This window comes from Scyliorhinus canicula, chromosome 5 (assembly GCF_902713615.1).
Source record: "Scyliorhinus canicula chromosome 5, sScyCan1.1, whole genome shotgun sequence".
In the NCBI taxonomy this organism is placed as follows: Eukaryota; Metazoa; Chordata; class Chondrichthyes; order Carcharhiniformes; family Scyliorhinidae; genus Scyliorhinus; species Scyliorhinus canicula.
This window is the reverse complement of record NC_052150.1, coordinates 230,042,485-230,067,345: the sequence shown is the minus strand read 5'-3', so window position 1 is coordinate 230,067,345 and position 24,861 is coordinate 230,042,485. Positions and strand designations below refer to the sequence as shown.

The window sequence follows — 24,861 nt, the reverse complement described above, 5'->3', positions numbered from 1 at the left end:
CTGGCTCTGGCTGCTCTAAGCACTGGCTCTGGGTGCCTGACGCTCTGTCCTCTGGCTGCTCTAAGCACTGGCTCTGGGAATCAGGACACGTTCAGAACTGGTGGCCCAGAGGAGCAACCGTTTGTCCGAAGTAATTCCCAACATTCCGAGCTGCTCCAACCAGGTCTCCTCTGCACACGCGTGTTTCAGACGCCGTGCGACTCCAAAATTCCACCCTCATGGCAGCATCGTCCGCGGTGACACCCAGTCCCAGTCCTGCCCCATGAAACCTGGTTCCAGTGTGACAGCTGTGTCACAGCGCGGAGGGACTTGTCCTCTGGTTCCAGTGTGACAGAGAGCACTGTGTCCCAGCACGGAGGGACGTGTCCTCTGGTTCCAGTGTGACAGAGAGCCCTGTGTCATAGCGCGGAGGGACATGTCCTCTGGTTCCAGTGTGACAGAAAGCTCTGTGTCACAGCGCGGAGGGACGTGTCCTCTGGTTCCAGTGTGACAGCTGTGTCACAGCGCGGAGGGACATGTCCTCTGGTTCCAGTGTGACAGCTGTGTCACAGCGCGGAGGGACATGTCCTCTGGTTCCAGTGTGACAGCTGTGTCACAGCGCGGAGGGACGTGTCCTCTGGTTCCAGTGTGACAGAGAGCTCTGTGTCACAGCGCAATGGGGCGTGTCCTCTGGTTCCAGTGTGACAGAGAGCTCTGTGTCACAGCGCGGAGGGACATGTCCTCTGGTTCCAGTGTGACAGCTGTGTCACAGCGCGGAGGGACATGTCCTCTGGTTCCAGTGTGACAGCTGTGTCACAGCGCGGAGGGACGTGTCCTCTGGTTCCAGTGTGACAGAGAGCTCTGTGTCACAGCGCAATGGGGCGTGTCCTCTGGTTCCAGTGTGACAGAAAGCTCTGTGTCACAGCGCGGAGGGACGTGTCCTCTGGTTCCAGTGTGACAGAAAGCTCTGTGTCACAGCGCGGAGGGACGTGTCCTCTGGTTCCAGTGTGACAGCTGTGTCACAGCGCGGAGGGACATGTCCTCTGGTTCCAGTGTGACAGCTGTGTCACAGCGCGGAGGGACATGTCCTCTGGTTCCAGTGTGACAGCTGTGTCACAGCGCGGAGGGACGTGTCCTCTGGTTCCAGTGTGACAGAGAGCTCTGTGTCACAGCGCAATGGGGCGTGTCCTCTGGTTCCAGTGTGACAGAAAGCTCTGTGTCACAGCGCGGAGGGACGTGTCCTCTGGTTCCAGTGTGACAGCTGTGTCACAGCGCGGAGGGACGTGTCCTCTGGTTCCAGTGTGACAGCTGTGTCACAGCGCGGAGGGACATGTCCTCTGGTTCCAGTGTGACAGCTGTGTCACAGCGCGGAGGGACGTGTCCTCTGGTTCCAGTGTGACAGAGAGCTCTGTGTCACAGCGCAATGGGGCGTGTCCTCTGGTTCCAGTGTGACAGAGAGCTCTGTGTCACAGCGGGGAGGGACGTGTCCTCTGGTTCCAGTGTGACAGCTGTGTCACAGCACGGAGGGACGTGTCCTCTGGTTCCAGTGTGACAGAGAGCTCTGTGTCACAGCGCAATGGGGCGTGTCCTCTGATTCCAGTGTCACAGAGAGCTCTGTGTCACAGCGCGGAGGGACATGTCCTCTGGTTCCAGTGTGACAGAGAGCTCTGTGTCACAGCGCAATGGGGCGTGTCCTCTGGTTCCAGTGTGACAGAGAGCTCTGTGCCACAGCGGGGAGGGACATGTCCTCTGGTTCCAGTGTGACAGAGAGCCCTGTGTCACAGCGCGGAGGGGCGTGTCCTCTGGTTCCAGTGTGACAGAGAGCCCTGTGTCACAGCGCGGAGGGACGTGTCCTCTGGTTCCAGTGTGACAGAGAGCTCTGTGTCACAGCGGGAGGGCCGTGTCCTCTGGTTCCAGTGTGACAGAGAGCTCTGTGTCACAGCGCGGAGGGACGTGTTTCCTCTGGTTCCAGTGTGACAGAGAGCTCTGTGTCACAGCACGGAGGGGCGTGTCCTCTGGTTCCAGTGTGACAGTACCGAAGAAGCACAACCACAGACACGCGAACAGAGCTACGCCACCCCCAGCAAGGGGGGGGGGGGGGGGGGGGGGTGAGGACTGTGGTTTGCTGAAATCGCGTGACTGTGGGAGGGATCCGGAATATTTCACTTTCGCTTCTGTCGTTATCCCAAATGAACATCCGTTATTCCGCCATCCGACCTGACTGAATCAGCAGTGTGTTACCGACCGGATTATCTGTGTTTGCTCTGACAGAACAGGGATCAGTACTGACCCTCTGACAGTGCGGCACTCCCTCAGTACTGACCCTCTGACAGTGCAGCACTCCCTCAGTACTGACCCTCTGACAGTGCGGCACTCCCTCAGTACTGACCCTCTGACAGTGCAGCACTCCCTCAGTACTGACCCTCTGACAGTGCAGCACTCCCTCAGTACTGACCCTCTGACAGTGCAGCACTCCCTCAGTACTGACCCTCTGACAGTGCAGCACTCCCTCAGTACTGACCCTCTGACAGTGCAGCACTCCCTCAGTACTGACCCTCTGACAGTGCAGCACTCCCTCAGTACTGACCCTCTGACAGTGCGGCGCTCCCTCAGTACTGACACTCTGACAGTGCAGCACTCCCTCAGTACTGACCCTCTGACAGTGCAGCACTCCCTCAGTACTGACCCTCTGACAGTGCAGCACTCCCTCAGTACTGACCCTCTGACAGTGCAGCACTCCCTCAGTACTGACCCTCTGACAGTGCAGCACTCCCTCAGTACTGACCCTCTGACAGTGCGGCGCTCCCTCAGTACTGACACTCTGACAGTGCGGCACTCCCTCAGTACTGACCCTCTGACAGTGCGGCACTCCCTCAGTACTGACCCTCTGACAGTGCGGCACTCCCTCAGTACTGACCCTCTGACAGTGCAGCACTCCCTCAGTACTGACCCTCTGATAGTGCAGCACTCCCTCAGTACTGACCCTCTGACAGTGCGGCACTCCCTCAGTACTGACCCTCTGACAGTGCAGCACTCCCTCAGTACTGACCCTCTGACAGTACGGTACTCCCTCAGTACTGACCCTCTGACAGTGCAGCACTCCCTCAGTACTGACCCTCTGACAGTGCAGCACTCCCTCAGTACTGACCCTCTGACAGTGCAGCACTCCCTCAGTACTGACCCTCTGACAGTGCGGCACTCCCTCAGTACTGACCCTCTGACAGTGCAGCACTCCCTCAGTACTGACCCTCTGACAGGGCAGCACTCCCTCAGTACTGACCCTCTGACAGTGCGGCGCTCCCTCAGTACTGACCCTCTGACAGTGCAGCACTCCCTCAGTACTGACCCTCTGACAGTGCGGTGCTCCCTCAGTACTGACCCTCTGACAGTGCGGTGCTCCCTCAGTACTGACCCTCTGACAGTGCGGCACTCCCTTAGTACTGACCCTCTGACAGTGAAGCACTCCCTCAGTACTGACCCTCTGACAGTGCGGCACTCCCTCAGTACTGACCCTCTGACAGGGCAGCACTCCCTCAGTACTGACGCTCTGACAGTGCGGCACTCCCTCAGTACTGACCCTCTGACAGGGCAGCACTCCCTCAGTACTGACCCTCTGACAGTGCAGCACTCCCTCAGTACTGACCCTCTGACAGTGCAGCATTCCCTCAGTACTGACCCTCTGACAGTGCAGCACTCCCTCAGTACTGACCCTCTGACAGGGCAGCACTCCCTCAGTACTGACCCTCTGACAGTGCGGTGCTCCCTCAGTACTGACCCTCTGACAGTGCAGCACTCCCTCAGTACTGACGCTCTGACAGTGCGGCACTCCCTCAGTACTGACCCTCTGACAGGGCAGCACTCCCTCAGTACTGACCCTCTGACAGTGCAGCACTCCCTCAGTACTGACCCTCTGACAGTGCAGCATTCCCTCAGTACTGACCCTCTGACAGTGCGGCGCTCCCTCAGTACTGACCCTCTGACAGTGCAGCACTCCCTCAGTCCTGACCCTCTGACAGTGCGGCACTCCCTCAGTACTGACCCTCTGACAGTGCGGCACTCCCTCAGTACTGACCCTCTGACAGTGCAGCACTCCCTCAGTACTGACCCTCTGACAGTGAGGCACTCCCTCAGTACTGACCCTCTGACAGTGCGGCACTCCCTCAGTACTGACCCTCTGACAGTGCGGCACTCCCTCAGTACTGACCCTCTGACAGTGCGGCACTCCCTCAGTACTGACCCTCTGACAGTGCAGCACTCCCTCAGTACTGACCCTCTGACAGTGCGGCACTCCCTCAGTACTGACCCTCTGACAGTGTGAGAATGTGAAGCAGGGAAGTATGTGAAGTAAGGGTTAATAGCCAGAAACAGAAAGAGCCAGGTGGGACATCACAAATTAAACGAATATGTAAGAATATGTTATTGAAGCCATTGCAGGATGTTCAAGGTAAGGGAGTGCAACTATAAGCCACACAACCTTGAGAAACAAGGCGAATGGCCGGATGATGAGATATGAAAAATGGAGGCCGCTTGCAATTATAACTACCATTTACCAATTAAGCTACTAGTTAGGCTAGAGCTGCTACATTATCATATGCCAATAGATAACTTCAAGGTTTGTAAAATCATGTATTGGAATTATTGTAATAACCAATGTAAGAGCCATTTATAAATCATGGCTGGGCACCTGGTGTTTTGCTAAAATTGCTATACGCTTTTGTGCCACTAGATAACCGCAAAATGTCTATCTCAATGTCTGTAAGATTATGTATTGAAAATATATGACAATAACAAATTAATCATGTCATGTACTAAACATTTGATGAAAACAAGCTGTAATCTGTATTGGGGCCAGCTCAAGTGAATGTAAGAGACAACCCCTTAAAAAAACATATAAAGGAAAGGTGCTTTGAGCAAGACTTTGGCACTCTCAGAGAGGTGGTTTTTTGGAATACCTAGAGAGCAGCTCCGATCGTAATAAAGAATATTCTGAAGTACGGACGTGTTCGAGATTGTTTCTTCCGGACTGAGAAACAAGTGAATTAGATTCACATTCACAAGTGCAGCAGTCCCTCAGTACTGACCCTCTGACAGTGCGGCACTCCCTCAGTACTGACCCTCTGACAGTGCAGCACTCCCTCAGTACTGACCCTCTGACAGTGTGGCACTCCCTCAGTACTGACCCTCTGACAGTGCAGCACTCCCTCAGTACTGACCCTCTGACAGTGCGGCACTCCCTCAGTACTGACCCTCTGACAGTGCGGCGCTCCCTCAGTACTGACCGTCTGACAGTGCGGCACTCCCTCAGTACTGACCCTCTGACAGTGCGGCACTCCCTCAGTACTGACCCTCTGACAGTGCGGCACTTCCTCAGTACTGACCTTCTGACAGTGCGGCACTCCCTCCGTACTGACCCTCTGACAGTGCGGCACTCCCTCAGTACTGACCCTCTGACAGTGCAGCACTCCCTCAGTACTGACCCTCTGACAGTACAGCACTCTCTCAGTACTGACCCTCTGACAGTGCAGCACTCCCTCAGTACTGACCCTCTGACAGTGCAGCACTCCCTCAGCACTGACCCTCTGACAGTGCAGCACTCCCTCAGTACTGACCCTCTGACAGTGCGGCACTTCCTCAGTACTGACCCTCTGACAGTGCAGCACTCTCTCAGTACTGACCCTCTGACAGTGCAGCACCCCCTCAGTACTGACCCTCTGACAGTGCAGCATTCCCTCAGTACTGATCCTCTGACAGTGCAGCACTCCCTCAGTACTGACCCTCTGACAGTGCAGCACTCCCTCAGTATTGACCCTCTGACAGTGCAGCACTCCCTCAGTACTGACCCCCTGACAGTGCAGCACTCCCTCAGTACTGACCCCCTGACAGTGCGGCACTCCCTCAGCACTGACCCTCTGACAGTGCGGCACTCCCTCAGTACTGACCCTCTGACAGTGCAGCACTCCCTCAGTACTGACCCTCTGACAGTGTGGCACTCCCTCAGTACTGACCCTCTGACAGTGCAGCACTCCCTCAGTACTGACCCTCTGACAGTGCGGCACTCCCTCAGTACTGACCCTCTGACAGTGCAGCACTCCCTCAGTACTGACCCTCTGACAGTGCGGCACTCCTTCAGTACAGACCCTCTGACAGTGCGGCACTCCCTCAGTACTGACCCTCTGACAGTGCAGCACTCTCTCAGTACTGACCCTCTGACAGTGCAGCACCCCCTCAGTACTGACCCTCTGACAGTGCAGCATTCCCTCAGTACTGACCCTCTGACAGTGCAGCACTCCCTCAGTACTGACCCTCTGACAGTGCAGCACTCCCTCAGTACTGAGCCTCTGACAGTGCAGCACTCCCTCAGTACTGACCGTCTGACAGTGCGGCACTCCCTCAGTACTGACCCTCTGACAGTGTGGCACTCCCTCAATACTGACCCTCTGACAGTGCGGCACTCCCTCAGTACTGACTCTCTGACAGTGCGGCACTCCCTCAGTACTGTCCCTCTGACAGTGCGGCACTCCCTCAGTACTGACCCTCTGACAGTGCGGCACTCCCTCAGTACTGACCCTCTGACAGTGCAGCACTCCCTCACTACTAACCCTCTGACAGTGCAGCACTCCCTCAGTACTGACCCTCTGACAGTGCGGCACTCCCTCAGTACTGACCCTCTGATAGTGCGGCACTCCCTCCGTACTGACCCTCTGACAGTGCAGCACTCCCTCAGTACTGACCCTCTGACAGTGCAGCCCTCCCTCAGTACTGTCCCTCTGACAGTGCAGCACTCCCTCAGCACTGACCCTCTGACAGTGCAGCACTCCCTCAGTACTGACCCTCTGACAGTGCGGCACTCCCTCAGTACTGACCCTCTGACAGTGCGGCACTCCCTCAGTACTGACCCTCTGACAGTGCGGCACTCCCTCAGTACTGACCCTCTGACAGTGCGGCACTCCCTCAGTACTGACCCTCTGACAGTGCAGCACTCCCTCAGTACTGACCCTCTGACAGTGCAGCACTCCCTCAGTACTGACCCTCTGACAGTGCAGCACTCCCTCAGTACTGACCCTCTGACAGTGCAGCACTCCCTCAGTACTGACCCTCTGACAGTGCAGCACTCCCTCAGTACTGACCCTCTGACAGTGCAGCACTCCCTCAGTACTGACCCTCTGACAGTGCGGCACTCCCTCAGTACTGACCCTCTGACAGTGCAGCACTCCTTCAGTACTGACCCTCTGACCGTACCTGTCCTGGGAGTGTTTGATGGGGAGAGTTTAGAGGGAGCTTTACTCTGTATCTAACCCCGTGCTGTACCTGTCCTGGGAGTGTTTGATGGGGACAGTGTAGAGAGAGATTTACTCTGTATCTAACTGTTATGGGCCATGGTTTAGAAATGAAATGAAATTAAATTAAAATGAAATGAAAATCGCTTATTGTCACGAGTAGGCTTTGGCTTCAGTGAAGTTACTGTGAAAAGCCCCTAGTCGCCACATTCCGGCGCCTGTCCAGGGAGGCTGGTACGGGAATCCTAAAGTATAATGATGTTCACCTGACTCACACCTTTGAATAGATTGTGGTATGGGGAGTTGCATCTGCTGGTGTGATGCAACAGAGACCTACAGTCATTTTAAATTAAAACAATGTTTAATTATGAAACCAGTTAACACTTTATAAACCCACATGAAACATCTTATCCACTAACAGCACCGATAATCCTCCAAAGAATACAGTACTTGCCAAGTAACTCTTAATCTTTCCTTGCAACATTCATGTGACAAAAAAAAAACCTTTTGACAGAAAGACATCAGGTTTAACTTCTCTACAGAAACAGGTATTATTGTTAAATCACCAAAGGATCTGGAGACAGTCTTTAGATTGCAGAGAGAGAGACTCCTACACCTTCTGGCTGTCACTGCAGCTATCCAGCTAGCAAAACGAAACTAAAACACACCCTGCAGCAGATAGGCTGCCCAGCTCCACCCACACACTGACATCACTGCAGCTATTTGATAAACACCCATTCCTTAAAGGTACTCTCACATGACAATGTTAGTGATTGTGTTGTAATGTGATGGGAGCTGGCCAAGGTTTGTGGTTTTGATGTTAAGTGTCTTCTCCATTCCCTCTGTATTTGCAGCTCTGTAAAAGACGCGGCTGGACACCTGTCACCAAACCCCGGGAGGCAGCCAGGAAAGGTACCAAACAAACAGCTCATTTGAGGAACATTTTCATTCGAATTTTATTCTGTGAACTTCACCGTGTAACATTCGCTTGGTGCTCATTTTGGCAACTCAGTCCCCATTAACCATCAAACCCCCCATCTCCATTATCCATCAATCTCCAATCCCAGTATCCATCAAACCCTGTCTCCATTAACCATCAATCCTCATCCCCATCCATATAATCCATCAAACCCCAGGGGTGGCGCAGTGGTTAGCACTGCTGCCTCACAGCGCTGAGGTCCCAGGTTCGATCCCGGCTCTGGGTCACTGTCCGTGTGGAGTTTGCACATTCTCCCCGTGTCTGCGTGGGTTTCACCCCCACAACCCAAAGATGCACAGGGTAGGTGGATTGGCCACGCTAAATTGCCCCTTAATTGGGGAAAAAAATAATTGGGTACTTTAAACATATATTTTTTAAAAATCCATGAAACCCGTCCCCATTAACCATCAAACGGAATCCCCATTCATTATCAACCCTGTCCCCATTGTTCATCAATCCCTATCCCCGTTAACCATCAAACCCGTCCCCATTAACCATCAAATTGAATCCCCATTCAGTATCAACCCTGTCCCCATTATTCATCAATCCCTATCCCCATTAACCATCAAACCCATTCACCATTAACCATCATTTTCTGTCCCTATTAATCATCAAACCTCGTCCCTATTATCCATCAATCCCTGACCCTATTATCCATTAATCCCCATTAACCATCAATCATTGTCCAGAGCTTTCTGTGGAGGCCTAATCACTGAGTGTCTTTATGACAAAGATAGATCGGTTCTTGATCAATAAGGGGATCAGGGGTTATGGGGATAAGGCAGGAGAATGGGGATGAGAAAAATATCAGCCATGATTGAATTGCTGAGCTGACTCGATGGGCCGAATGGCCTAATTCTGCTCCTATGTCTTATGGCCTTATGGATTGATGGTTAATGGGGACGATGATTGATGGTGGATGGGGATTAATGGACAATTGGGTCAGGGTTTGATGGATAATGGGGTTGCAGATTGATGGATAATGGGGTTGCAGATTGATGGTTAATGGGGGTGGTGATTGATGGATAATGGGGTCAGGGATTGATGGACATTAGGGACGGGGGCTGATGATTAATAGGGACCGAAAAAATGGCTGATGGGGACTGCGGTTGATGGTTAATGGAGATAGGGATTGATGAATAATGGGGAGAGGGTGGATGGTTAATAGGAATTGGGTTTGATGGTTAATGGGGACAGGGATTGATGGATCCCTGTCTCTATTATCCATGAATTTCTGTTGTAATTATCCTTCAATCACTGTCCCCATTACCCATCAATCCCCATTATCCATCAATCCCCATCCCCATTACCCATCAATCCCATTATCCATCAATCCCTTCCCCATTATCTATCAATCCCCATCCCCATTATCCATCCATCCCCATCCCCATTATCCATCAATCCACATTATCCATCAATCCCCATCCCCATTATCCATCACTCCCCTTCCCCATTATCCATCAATCCCCATCCCCATTATCCATCAATCCCCATCCCCATTACCCATCAATCCCCATCCCCATTACCCATCAATCCCCATCCCCATTACCCATCAATCCCCATCCCCATTACCCATCAATCCCCATCCCCATTATCCATCAATCCCCATCCCCATTATCCATCAATCCCCATCCCCATTACCCATCAATCCCCATCCCCATTATCCATTAATCCCCATCCCCATTATCCATCAATCTCCATCCCCATTATCCATCAATCCCCATCCCCATTACCATCAATCCCCATCCCCATTATCCATCAATCCCCATCCCCATTATCCATCAATCCCATCCCCATTATCCACCAATCCCCATTATCCATCAATCCCCTTCCCCATTATCCATCAATCCCCATCCCCATTATCCATCAATCCCCATTATCCATCAATCCCCATCCCCATTATCCATCAATCCCCATTATCCATCAATCCCCTTCCCCATTATCCATCAATCCCCATTATCCATCAATCCCCTTCCCCATTATCCATCAATCCCCTTCCCCATTATCCATCAATCCCCTTCCCCATTATCCCTTCCCCATTATCCATCAATCCCCTTCCCCATTATCCATAAATCCCATCCCCATTATCCATCAATCCCCATCCCCATTATCCATCAATCCCCATCCCCATTATCCATCAATCCCCATCCCCATTATCCATCAATCCCCATCCCCATTATCCATAAATCCCATCCCCATTATCCATCAATCCCCATTATCCATCAATCCCCATTCCCATTATCCATCAATCCCCATCCCCATTATCCATCAATCCCCATTATCCATCAATCCCCATTATCCATCAATACCCATCCGCATTATCCATCAATCTCCATCCCCATTATCTATCAATCTCCATCCCCATTATCCATCAATCCCCATCCCCATTATCCATCAATCCCCATTACCCATCAATCCCTATCCCCATTATCCATCAATCCCCATTATCCATCAATCCCCATCCCCATTATCCATCAATCCCCATCCCCATTATCCATCAATCCCCATCCCCATTATCCATAAATCCCATCCCCATTATCCATCAATCCCCATTATCCATCAATCCCCATTCCCATTATCCATCAATCCCCATCCCCATTATCCATCAATCCCCATTATCCATCAGTCCCCACTATCCATCAATCCCCATCCCCATTATCCATCAATCCCCATCCCCATTATCCATCAACCCCCTTCCCCATTATCCATCAATCCCCATTACCCATCAATCTCCATCCCCATTACCCATCAATCTCCATCCCCATTATCCATCAATCTCCATCCCCATTATCCATCAATCTCCATCCCCATTATCCATCAATCCCCATTATCCATCAATCCCCATCCCCATTATCCATCGATCCCCATCCCCATTATCCATCAATCCCCATCCCCATTATCCATCAATCTCCATCCCCATTATCCATCAATCCCCATCCCCATTATCCATCAATCCCCATCCCCATTATCCATCAAACCCTTCCCCATTATCCATCAATCCTCATTATCCATCAATCCCCATCCCCATTATCCATCAATCCCCATCCCCATTATCCATCAATCCCCTTCCCCATTATCCATCAATCCCCTTCCCCATTATCCATCAATCCCCATTATCCATCAATCCCCATCCCCATTATCCATCGATCCCCATCCCCCATCAATCCCCATTATCCATCAATCTCCATCCCCATTATCCATCAATCCCCATTATCCATCAATCCCCATCCCCATTATCCATCAATACCCATTATCCATCAATCCCCATCCCATTATCCATCAATCCCCATTATCCATCAATCCCCATCCCCATTATCCATCAATCCCCATCCCTATTATCCATCAATCTCCATACCCATTATCCATCAATCTCCATCCCCATTATCCATCAATCTCCATCCTCATTATCCATCAATCTCCATCCCCATTATCCATCAATCTCCATCCCCATTATCCATCAATCCCCATCCCCATTATCCATCGATCCCCATCCCCCATCAATCCCCATTATCCATCAATCTCCATCCCCATTATCCATCAATCTACATCCCCATTATCCATCAATCCCCATCCCCATTATCCATCAATACCCATTATCCATCAATCCCCATCCCATTATCCATCAATCCCCATTATCCATCAATCCCCATCCCCATTATCCATCAATCCCCATCCCTATTATCCATCAATCTCCATACCCATTATCCATCAATCTCCATCCCCATTATCCATCAATCTCCATCCTCATTATCCATCAATCTCCATCCCCATTATCCATCAATCTCCATCCCCATTATCCATCAATCCCCATCCCCATTATCCATCAATCCCCATCCCCATTATCCATCAATCCCCATCCCCATTATCCATCATCTCCATCCCCATTATCCATCAATCCCCATCCCCATTACCCATCAATCCCCATCCCCATTATCCATCAATACCCATTATCCATCAATCCCCACCCCATTATCCATCAATCCCCATTATCCATCAATCCCCATCCCCATTATCCATCAATCCCCATCCCTATTATCCATCAATCTCCATACCCATTGTCCATCAATCTCCATCCCCATTATCCATCAATCTCCATCCCCATTATCCATCAATCTCCATCCCCATTATCCATCAATCTCCATCCCCATTATCCATCAATCCCCATCCCCGTTATCCATCAATCCCCATCCCCATTATCCATCAATCCCCATCCCCATTATCCATCAATCCCCATTATCCATCAATCTCCATCCCCATTATCCATCAATCCCCATCCCCATTACCCATCAATCCCCATCCCCATTATCCATCAATCCCCATCCCCATTATCCATAAATCCCCATTATCCATCAATCCCCATTATCCATCAATCCCCATCCCCATTATCCATCAATTCACATCCCCATTAGCCATTAATACTCATTATCCATCAATCCCCTTCCCCATTATCCATCAATCCCTATTATCCATCAATCTCCATCCCCATTATCCATCAATCCCCATCCCCATTATCCATCAATCCCCATTATCCATCAATCCCCTTCCCCATGGTTTTGGAACTGAGATGTTGTTTTTATTCCATTCCAGGGAGCATGGCAGCTGGAACCCGGGAGCAGTACAGCCCGCCAGGCGGAGAGCCAGTGGACGGGGCGACAGACCGAGGGGTATGAACAGAGCAATAGAATCCCAGTATTTAAATGCTGGGGTATTGGGAAGGTGATGAGGAATGTGCTGGTTCTGCCCCTATCTCCAATGGGGGTGAACGTTGATTACGGTGGTTTGGGACAGTGTTTGGTGGGGTGGGGGGGGGGGGGGGGGGGGTACTGTACAGGGTGTCCATTCTGTCACTTACCCACCCTCACAGGTATTTTCCCTGTGATGGGGAAGGAGTCGGGATGTCTCTGGAAGTGTCCAATATAGACAGGAAGGGGTCTGTGTTCAGATCGTGTGCGACCTCCGCCTCGAGATCATGCACGTGTGTGCCCGCTACCCAGGGAGCGGGCATGGCAGCTACACCCACGGCGTCTCCGCAGACCCCCCCCCCCCGGAGCGGGCATGGCAGCTACACCCACGGCGTCTCCGCAGACCGCCCCCGGGAGCGGGCATGGCAGCTACACCCACGGCGTCTCCGCAGACCGCCCCAGGGAGCGGGCATGGCAGCTACACCCACGGCGTCTCCGCAGACCGCCCCCGGGAGCGGGCATGGCAGCTACATCGCGCTTCGCAGACCGCCCCAGGGAGAGGGCATGGCAGCTACATCGCGCTTCGCAGACCGCCCCCGGGAGCGGGCATGGCAGCTACACCCATGGCGTCTCCGCAGACCGCCCCCGGGAGCGGGCATAGCAGCTACACCCACGGCGTCTCCGCAGACCGCCCCCGGGAGCGGGCATGGCAGCTACACCCACGGCGTCTCCGCAGACCGCCCCAGGGAGCGGGCATGGCAGCTACACCCACGGCGTCTCCGCAGACTGCCCCAGGATGACGGGCTGTTGGGGGACAAGGGGCGCTGGCCGAGGTCCTGGCTGTGGACACCGGTGGGAGGATGGGACAGAGACGGAGACCCGTTATAACGAGGCCAACGCTGCCACGCACGCAGTGTCATTGAGCGGCGCATCAGAGTGCTCACGATGCCAGGACCACTCCGGTGGGGGCCCTGCAGTAACCCCCCTCCTGCAGAGGGTCTCTGAGTGGTCTGCCCTTGTCAGATGGAGATCCTGCGAAAGTGGTCAGTGAGCGAGAAGGATCATGAGGAAGGCCGTCTGGGTGAAGGGGCAGTGGATCCTGCCCTCTCTGGCGCAGGCCACCCTCGCTGTCAGTGACCCCTCGGTCAACCCCGTGATCTCCAGGGCCCGTTCCTCATAGGGAGAGAGGACTCGGAACTCTGGGACCCCGCCCCTCCCCTCCCGCCCCTCGCCCCACCCCCCCCTCCCCATCTAGGCCCTGTCCTGCTTATTATGGGCTACCTTCTCCAGCGGGGCAAAGAGAGGCCTTTATGAGCTGCATGGCCGATGGGTAAGGGGACAATGAAGGTGGTTGCCAGGGGGTGTTGAAGATGGGATATGGGGAGGGTGCGAGGTGTCAGCCAGTGATGTGTGTGGGGGATTTGGGAATCTGAGGGGTGGCAGGCGGAACTGATGCCAGGAGAGAGGTGGTAACTTACCCTTACAGCTCGATGGAGGTTGTTGGTCTGCCTCCTGGTCATACTGGCCGCACTGAGAGACGCTGCGTCGCGGGTGGGCACTGCTGACCGTACTGCTGGCCTCATGAACCGCTGAGGGGAACAGGATGCTCCGTCTGACATCCACGGCATCAGGAAGCCTGGCCAGGCTGGCATCGCCCAAGCGCGGAGCAGGTCTGCACGCTGCCATGCTTGTGTGGTGACTGGGAGTGAGTGGTGAGGGTGCGTTTAAAAGCAGCTCCCCTCCCCCCCCCCTGGTCAGCAGCGAAATGCTGAGGCGCGAGACGGGCGAATCAGACGGCGAATCAGACGGTGAGACAGCCGGGAATGGCGAGAAGCTTGTGGGGGCTCATTTTTCTTGGCGCCAAGTGCCGTTAAATCCGAGCCGGCATCTCACCAACATGGCCGTCGCAAACCAACCCATCAAACGTGGACACTTCAAAATTGTTCCATTAAATCCTGCCCGTAGCCCCATCCAATTCCCTGGAAAACGGAACCACCACATCCTCACTTTTATATTTAATTCCTCTCATAATAAAAAATAATTCCATTGGGCTTCATAATTACTTGCTGCTTCTGCATACTGACTCGTGCACTAGAACGCCCGGGTCCCTCTGCACCTCAGAACCCTGCTTTCTCCTTTTCGTTCATACTCTGCTTCTGGATTCTTCCAGCCCAAGGGAACAATCCACGTTTGTGCTCACTCACTCCCAGAGTTTGTGCTCACTCACTCCCAGAGTTTGTGCTCACTCACTCCCAGAGTTTGTGCTCACTCACTCCCAGAGTTTGTGCTCACTCACTCCCAGAGTTTGTGCTCACTCACTCCCAGAGTTTGTGCTCACTCACTCCCAGAGTTTGTGCTCACTCACTCACTCATCTAACAGGTCCTCGCCTGCGAACTCCGAATGTCCTCTTTACAACATACATTCCTCCATATTTTTGTGACATCTACACATTTAGCAACAAGGCCTCCCCTCATCAAAGTCATTGATATAAATTGTAAAAGGTTGAGGTTCCATCAGAGACCCCTGCAGGACTCCACTGGCCACATCCTGTCACTCAGAAAAAGCCCCATTTAAACTTACTCTCTGGCTTCTGCCAGCCAGCCAATCCGGGCTAATGTGATACCCCCTCCACCATCAGCATTTACTTTCCACAATTTGATGTGACACCTTATCAAATGTCTTCTGCAAATCCGAGTGCAACATGTCTGCAGGTCACAGAACTCCATAGAAATAAACGGAAAATACTGCAGAGGCTGGAAATGGGAAATAAAATCAGCCCATCCAGCAGCACCTGTGGGTGGGACCGGGAAACATTGGGCGGGATTCCCCCCCACCCCCCACCCCCCACCCCGCCCTCCCCCGGGCCGGGTCGGAGAATCGGCGGGGGTCGGTGTGAATCCCGCCCCCGCCGTCCTCCCAATTCTCCCGCCCCCCCCAAAAACCGGCCTAGCGTGAGTTTCGCCGCCTGCCTCGGAGATTGGCGGGGTCCGGCCCGACTCAATGGACCCCGGGGCCGCCCGGATTCTCCGGCCCGCAATGGGCCGAAGTCCCGCCCGTCTGTTGCCAGTCCCGACGGCGTAAATTGGAGTAGGTCCCTTACCGGCGAGACCTGGCAGGGCCCGCCGATCCACGGGCAGGCCTGTGCTGTGGGGGCCACTCTATTGTTCCGCACTGAAGGCCGTGGTCCTCCGCTATTCCTGGTGCGGACGCGAATCCCTCTGCGCATACGCTGGGATGACGCCAGCACGCGCTGGCAGTCCCGTGCATGCGCCGACTCGCGCCGGCCGAGGCCCTTCGGCACCGGTTGGCGTGACGCCAGGCCCCTATCCCGCCGGCTGGCGGGGTGCCAACCACTCCGGGGGGGCCTAGCCCCTGAAGGTGCAGCGGATTCCACACCTTTGGGGCGGCCCGATGCCGGTGTGGGTGATGCCACTCCGTCCCGCTGGGACCCCCCTCCCCCCCCGGCCGGGTACGGGAGAATCCCACCCACTAGCTCTGCCTGTCTCTCCAGACCGGCTGGGTTGATAATCAATAGCTGGTCTCCGCAATGGGAAGCTCGAAACAACGGATTGTTGTAAAAACCCATCTGGGTCACTGAGGGAGGGAAATCTGCCGTCCTTACCCGGTCTGGCCCACATGTGACTCCAGACCCACAGCAATGTGGGGAACTCAGAACTGAGCGCCTCGCTCGGCCAATTCAGTCGGAGGGATGTTTAGAATGTGGCAGTGAATGGCAGGAGATATGCGGGAGGCAGGGAGGGAGGGAATGGACGAGGGGGCAGTGTCGGAGAGGGAGAGTCTGCACTGAGGGTAGCGGAGGAAAGGGTCCATGGTCGATCAGCTGAACAACTCCAGCAAACCAGTGCGAGGCACCGCAGGGGGGCGGTTTGAGAGGGATTCTCCTCGGGCGTTTCCCAGCCGACAAAGGTTACTCGCTCTGACGACACGTTCATCTCTTTTCCAGGAAAGTCAGCCAATGGAATCGGAACCACAAAGATTAATGACAGCAGCAAATGGAGCTGAGGGTGACATCAACCAGAACAAAGGGCCGCAGGTCACAGAGACCACAGCTCAGACAGAACAAGCAGGTAGTCCAACCCATTCTGTGTGTTAATGCTAGTGAAATCCCCACACTAACCCCAAACTAATCCCACTGTCCCACACTCTCCCCATAGCCCAGTATCAATCCCCAAACTAATCCCACTACCCCGCTCTCTCCCCATAGCCCTGTATCAATCCCAAACCAATCCCACTACCCCGCTCTCTCCCCATAGCCCTGTATCAATCCCAAACTAATCCCACTGCCCCGCTCTCTCCCCATAGCCCTGTATCAATCCCCAAACTAATCCCACTGCCCCACTCTCTCCCCACAGCCCTGTATCAATCCCCAAACTAATCCCACTGCCCTGCTCTCTCCCCATAGCCCTGTATCAATCCCCAACTAATCCCACTGCCCCCCGCTCTCTCCCCATAGCCCTGTATCAATCCCCAAACTAATCCCACTGCCCCACTCTCTCCCCATAGCCCTGTATCAATCCCAAACTAATCCCACTGCCCCATTCTCTCCCCATAGCCCTGTATCAATCCCAAACTAATCCCACTGCCCCGCTCTCTCCCTATAGCCCTGTATCAATCCCAAACTAATCCCACTGTCTCCCCATAGCCCAGTATCATTCCCAAACTAATCCCACTGTCCCACTCGCTCTCCATAGCCCTGTATCAATCCCAAACTAATCCCACTGCCCTGCTCTCTCCCCATAGCCCTGTATCAATCCCCAAACTAATCCCACTACCCCGCTCCCTCCCCATAGCCCTGTATCAATCCCAAACTAATCCCACTGCCCCGCTCTCTCCCCATAGCCCTGTATCAATCTCAAACCAATCCCACTGCCCCGCTCTCTCCCCATAGCCCTGTATCAATCCCCAAACTAATCCCACTGCCCCACTCTCTCCCCATAGCCCTGTATCAATCTCAAACTAATCCCACTGCCCCACTCTCTCCCCATAGCCCTGTATCAATCCCAAACTAATCCCACTGCCCCGCTCTCTCCCCGTAGCCCTGTATCAATCCCAAACTAATCCCACTGCCCCGCTCTTTCCCCATAGCCCTGTATCAATCCCCAAACTAATCCCACTACCCCACTCTCCCCATAGCCCTGTATCAATTCCAAACTAATCCCACTGCCCCACTCTCTCCCCATAGCCCTGTATCAATCCCAAACTAATCCCACTGCCCCGCTCTCTCCCCATAGCCCTGTATCAATCCCAAATGAATCCCAGTGCCCCACTCTCTCCCCAAAGCCCTGTATCAATCCCAAACTAATCCCACTGCCTCGCTCTCTCCTCATTGCCCTGTATCAATCCCAAACTAATCCTGCCGCCCCACTCTCTCCCCATAGCCCTGTATCAATCCCAAACTAATCCTACCGCCCCGCTCTCTCCCCATAGACCTGTATCAATCCCAAACTAATCCCACTGCCCCGCTCTCTCCCCATAGCCCTGTATCAATCCCAAACGAATCCCACAGCCCCACTCTCTCCCCATAGCCCTGTATCAATCCCAAACTAATCCTACCGCCCCGCTCTCTCCCCATAGACCTGTATCAATCCCAAACTAATCCCACTGCCCCGCTCTCTCCCCATAGCTCTGTATCAATCCCAAACTAATCCCACTGCCCCACTCTCTCCCCATAGCCCTGTATCAATCCCAAACTAATCCCACTGCCCCGCTCTCTCCCCATAGCCCTGTATCAATCCCAAACTAATCCCACTGCCCCGCTCTCTCCCCATAGCCCTGTATCAATCCCAAACTAATCCCATTGCCCCACTGTCTCCCCCTAGCCCTGTATCAATCCCAAACTAATCCCACTGTCCCACTCTCTCCCCATAGCCCTGTATCAATCCCAAACTAATCCCACTACCCCAGTCTCTCCCCATAGCCCTGTATCAATCCCAAACTAATCCCACTGCCCCATTCTCTCCCCATAGCCCTGTATCAATCCCAAACTAATCCCACTGCCCCTCTCTCTCCCCATAGCCCTGTATCAATCCCAAACTAATCCCACTGCCCCACTGTCTCCCCGTAGCCCTGTATCAATCCCCAAACTAATCCCATGAGATGGATGGACAGCGAGGCTGAGGGATAGAGACTGGAATCCAGTGTGGGCCAGTGAGTACAGGGTTAACAGTAACCAGATCCCAGTGTGGGGCCAGTGAGTACAGGGTTAACAGTAACCAGATCCCAGTGTGGGCCAGTGAGTACAGGGTTAACAGTAACCAGACCCCAGTGTGGGCCAGTGAGTACAGGGTTAACAGTAACCAGACCCCAGTGTGGGCCAGTGAGTACAGGGTTAACAGTAACCAGATCCCAGTGTGGGCCAGTGAGTACATGGTTAACAGTGACCAGATCCCAGTGTGGGCCAGTGAGTACGGGGTTAACAGTAACCAGACCCCAGAGTGGGCCAGTGAGTACTGGGTTAACAGTAACCAGACCCCAGTGTGGGCCAGTGAGTACAGGGTTAACACTGACTAGATCCCAGTGTGGGCCAGTGAGTACGGGGTTAACAGTAACCAGATCCCAGTGTGGGCCAGTGAGTACAGGGTTAACAGTAACCAGACCCCAGTGTGGGCCAGTGAGTACAGGGTTAACAGTAACCAGATCCCAGTGTGGGGTCAGTGAGTACAGGGTTAACAGTAACCAGGCCCCAGTGTGGGCCAGTGAGTACAGGGTTAACAGTAACCAGACCCCAGTGTGGGCCAGTGAGTACGGGGTTAACAGTAACCAGATCCCAGTGTGGGCCAGTGAGTACGGGGTTAACAGTAACCAGGCCCCAGTGTGGGCCAGTGAGTACTGGGTTAACAGTAACCAGACCCCAGTGTGGGCCAGTGAGTACAGGGTTAACAGTAACCAGACTCCAGTGTGGGCCAGTGAGTACGGGGTTAACAGTAACCAGATCCCAGTGTGGGGTCAGTGAGTACTGGGTTAACAGTAACCAGATCCCAGTGTGGGGCCAGTGAGTACAGGGTTAACAGTAACCAGGCCCCAGTGTGGGGTCAGTGAGTACAGGGTTAACAGTAACCAGATCCCAGTGTGGGGTCAGTGAGTACTGGGTTAACAGTAACCAGATCCCAGTGTGGGGCCAGTGAGTACAGGGTTAACAGTAACCAGGCCCCAGTGTGGGCCAGTGAGTACAGGGTTAACAGTAACCAGATCCCAGTGTGTGCCAGTGAGTACTGGGTTAACAGTAACCAGACTCCAGTGTGGGCCAGTGAGTACAGGGTTAACAGTAACCAGATCCCAGTGTGGGCCAGTGAGTACTGGGTTAACAGTAACCAGACTCCAGTGTGGGGCCAGCGAGTACAGGGTTAACAGTAACCAGATCCCAGTGTGGGGTCAGTGAGTACAGGGTTAACAGTAACCAGATCCCAGTGTGGGCCAGTGAGTACAGGGTTAACAGTAACCAGATCCCAGTGTGGGGCCAGTGAGTACAGGGTTAACAGGATCCATACCCCAGAGTGGGCCAGTGAGTACTGGGTTAACAGTAACCAGACTCCAGTGTGGGCCAGTGAGTACTGGGTTAACAGTAACCAGACTCCAGTGTGGGCCAGTGAGTACAGGGTTAACAGTAACCTGACCCCAGTGTGGGGCCAGTGAGTACGGGGTTAACAGTAACCAGATCCCAGTGTGGGGTCAGTGAGTACTGGGTTAACAGTAACCAGATCCCAGTGTGGGCCAGTGAGTACAGGGTTAACAGTAACCAGACCCCAGTGTGGGCCAGTGAGTACAGGGTTAACAGTAACCAGATCCCAGTGTGGGCCAGTGAGTACAGGGTTAACAGTAACCAGGCCCCAGTGTGGGCCAGTGAGTACAGGGTTAACAGTAACCAGATCCCAGTGTGGGCCAGTGAGTACGGGGTTAACAGTAACCAGATCCCAGTGTGGGTCAGTGAGTACAGGGTTAACAGTAACCAGACCCCAGTGTGGGCCAGTGAGTACAGGGTTAACAGTAACCAGATCCCAGTGTGGGCCAGTGAGTACAGGGTTAACAGTAACCAGACCCCAGTGTGGGCCAGTGAGTACGGGGTTAACAGTAACCAGGCCCCAGTGTGGGTCAGTGAGTACAGGGTTAACAGTAACCAGATCCCAGTGTGGGCCAGTGAGTACAGGGTTAACAGTAACCAGACCCCAGTGTGGGCCAGTGAGTACAGGGTTAACAGTAACCAGGCCCCAGTGTGGGTCAGTGAGTACAGGGTTAACAGTAACCAGATCCCAGTGTGGGCCAGTGAGTACAGGGTTAACAGTAACCAGACCCCAGTGTGGGCCAGTGAGTACAGGGTTAACAGTAACCAGACCCCAGTGTGGACCAGTGAGTACAGGGTTAACAGTAACCAGATCCCAGTGTGGGCCAGCGAGTACAGGGTTAACAGTAACCAGGCCCCAGTGTGGGCCAGTGAGTACAGGGTTAACAGTAACCAGATCCCAGTGTGGGCCAGTGAGTACAGGGTTAACAGTAACCAGATCCCAGTGTGGGGCCAGTGAGTACAGGGTTAACAGTAACCAGACCCCAGTGTGGGCCAGTGAGTACAGGGTTAACAGTAACCAGATCCCAGTGTGGGCCAGTGAGTACAGGGTTAACAGTAACCAGATCCCAGTGTGGGGCCAGTGAGTACAGGGTTAACAGTAACCAGGCCCCAGTGTGGGCCAGTGAGTACAGGGTTAACAGTAACCAGGCCCCAGTGTGGGCCAGTGAGTACGGGGTTAACAGTAACCAGATCCCAGTGTGGACCAGTGAGTACAGGGTTAACAGTAACCAGATCCCAGTGTGGGGCCAGTGAGTACAGGGTTAACAGTAACCAGATCCCAGTGTGGACCAGTGAGTACAGGGTTAACAGTAACCAGGCCCCAGTGTGGGTCAGTGAGTACAGGGTTAACAGTAACCAGATCCCAGTGTGGGCCAGTGAGTACTGGGTTAACAGTAACCAGACCCCAGTGTGGGCCAGCGAGTACAGGGTTAACAGTAACCAGATCCCAGTGTGGGGCCAGTGAGTACATGGTTAACAGTAACCAGACCCCAGTGTGGGGTCAGTGAGTACGGGGTTAACAGTAACCAGATCCCAGTGTGGGGTCAGTGAGTACAGGGTTAACAGTAACCAGATCCCAGTGTGGGTCAGTGAGTACAGGGTTAACAGTAACCAGACCCCAGTGTGGGCCAGTGAGTACAGGGTTAACAGTAACCAGATCCCAGTGTGGGCCAGTGAGTACAGGGTTAACAGTAACCAGGCCCCAGTGTGGGCCAGTGAGTACAGGGTTAACAGTAACCAGGCCCCAGTGTGGGCCAGTGAGTACAGGGTTAACAGTAACCAGATCCCAGTGTGGGCCAGTGAGTACGGGGTTAACAGTAACCAGATCCCAGTGTGCGGTCAGTGAGTACGGGGTTAACAGTAACCAGGTCCCAGTGTGGGCCAGTGAGTACAGGGTTAACAGTAACCAGGCCCCAGTGTGGGCCAGTGAGTACAGGGTTAACAGTAACCGGATCCCAGTGTGGGCCAGTGAGTACAGGGTTAACAGTAACCAGACCCCAGTGTGTGGCCAGTGAGTACGGGGTTAACAGTAACCAGGCCCCAGTGTGGGGCCAGTGAGTACAGGGTTAACAGTAACCAGATCCCAGTGTGGGCCAGTGAGTACGGGGTTAACAGTAACCAGGCCCCAGTGTGGGGTCAGTGAGTACAGGGTTAACAGTAACCAGACCCCAGTGTGGGCCAGTGAGTACGGGGTTAACAGTAACCAGATCCCAGTGTGGGCCAGTGAGTACAGGGTTAACAGTAACCAGACCCCAGTGTGGGCCAGTGAGTACGGGGTTAACAGTAACCAGATCCCAGTGTGGGCCAGTGAGTACGGGGTTAACAGTAACCAGATCCCAGTGTGGGCCAGTGAGTACAGGGTTAACAGTAACCAGATCCCAGTGTGGGCCAGTGAGTACGGGGTTAACAGTAACCAGATCCCAGTGTGGGCCAGTGAGTACAGGGTTAACAGTAACCAGGCCCCAGTGTGGGCCAGTGAGTACAGGGTTAACAGTAACCAGACCCCAGTGTGGGGCCAGTGAGTACAGGGTTAACAGTAACCAGACCCCAGTGTGGGCCAGTGAGTACAGGGTTAACAGTAACCAGGCCCCAGTGTGGGCCAGTGAGTACAGGGTTAACAGTAACCAGACCCCAGTGTGGGGCCAGTGAGTACGGGGTTAACAGTAACCAGGCCCCAGTGTGGGGTCAGTGAGTACAGGGTTAACAGTAACCAGATCCCAGTGTGGGCCAGTGAGTACGGGGTTAACAGTAACCAGATCCCAGTGTGGGACAGTGAGTACAGGGTTTTTTTTTATAAATGTTTTTTTATTGAGTTTTCATATTTTATATATGACAAATTACAAGTTATTAGAGAGAGAGAAAAAAAAAGGAAAAAAAGGAAAACACAAAAATTTAACATGAATATTTACAGGTAAGCATCTTCATAACAATAATTGTGGCCGCCCCCTTTAGCCGGCATACATATTTTACATTCCCCAATATGGCCGAGGCACATGTTTATTGGCATTTATTTATAGTTTGGTTTTGGGCCTTGGCTTGCCATCAAACCCCCATACCGAGCCCGTAGCCCCCCCCCCCTCCCTCCCCCCGGCTACCTTCCCCCGATTCCCGTCCATTTTCCCCTGGTTCTTGGCCACCCGACTATTCTTCCTCATGTACGTTGGCCACAAACAGGTCCCGGAACAATTGCATGAATGGCTCCCACGTTCTGTGGAAGCCGTCGTCCGACCCTCGGATGGCAAATTTGATTTTCTCCATTTGGAGAGATTCCGAGAGGTCGGACAGCCAGTCTGCAGCTCTGGGCGGTGCTGCTGACCGCCAGCCAAACAGGATTCTACGGCGGGCGATCAGGGAGGCAAAGGCAAGGGCGTCCGCCCTCCTCCCCAGGAATAGATCTGGCTGGTCTGAAACCCCGAAGACCGCCACTATCGGGCATGACTCCACCCTCACCCCCACCACTTTGGACATAGCCTCGAAGAAGGCTGTCCAGTACTCCACAAGTCTGGGGCAAGACCAGAACATGTGGGCGTGGTTGGCCGGGCCTCTCTGGCACCGCTCACATTTGTCCTCCACCTCCGGGAAGAACCTACTCATACGGTTTCTCGTTAAGTGGGCTCTATGTACCACTTTTAGTTGCGTCAGGCTGAGCCTTGCGCACGTGGAGGTGGAGTTGACCCTATGCAGTGCTTCGCTCCAGAGTCCCCACCCTATCTCCATCCCCAGGTCGTCCTCCCATTTCCTTCTTGTTGCGTCCAGTACGGTGTCGTCCCTATCTACCAGTCGGTCATACATGTCACTACAGTTCCCTTTCTCTAGGATACTTGCGTCCAGTAGGTCTTCCAGTAGTGTCTGTCGTGGCGGTTGTGGGTACGTCCTTGTCTCCTTTCGTAGGAAGTTTTTGAGCTGCAGGTACCGTAGCTCGTTCCCCCCAGCTAGCTGAAATTTCTCTGTCAGTTCGTCCAGTGTTGCGATCCTGTCGTCCGTGTATAGGTCCCTGACTGTCAGTGTCCCCCCGTCCTGTCTCCACCTTTTGAAGGTGGCGTCAGTCAGTGCTGGTTTGAACCTATGGTTGTTGCAGATGGGAGCCTTGTCCGACATTTTGTACAGGCTAAATTGCTGCCGCAGTTGGTTCCAGGATTGGAGGGTGGCTGTCACCACTGGGCTGGTGGAGTGTTTTTTGGGTGGGGATGGGAGTGCTGCCGTGGCGAGGGCCCGGAGGGAGGTTCCCATGCACCCACTCGGCTTCTGGCTCCTGGATCCATCCCCTTACTCGCTCGGCTGTTGCTGCCCAGTGGTAGAATTGTAGATTCGGGAGGGCTAGCCCCCCCCTGGATTTTGTTTTTTGTATGACCTTCTTTGGGATC

At 53.7% G+C, this 24,861-nt stretch overlaps 1 protein-coding gene across 1 annotated transcript in view; it reads left to right on the top strand.

The window, feature by feature from the left end:
- The first annotated feature begins 4,495 nt into the window (after window positions 1-4,495).
- LOC119965723 (flap endonuclease 1-like) overlaps window positions 4,496-24,861 on the top strand; it is a 45,260-nt gene continuing 24,894 nt past the window's right edge. The window contains exons 1-4 of the mRNA XM_038796486.1: window positions 4,496-4,591; window positions 8,111-8,168; window positions 12,823-12,899; window positions 16,883-17,006. Coding sequence (XP_038652414.1) covers window positions 4,496-4,591; window positions 8,111-8,168; window positions 12,823-12,899; window positions 16,883-17,006 — 355 coding nt within the window. The remainder of the gene's footprint in view (window positions 4,592-8,110; window positions 8,169-12,822; window positions 12,900-16,882; window positions 17,007-24,861) is intronic.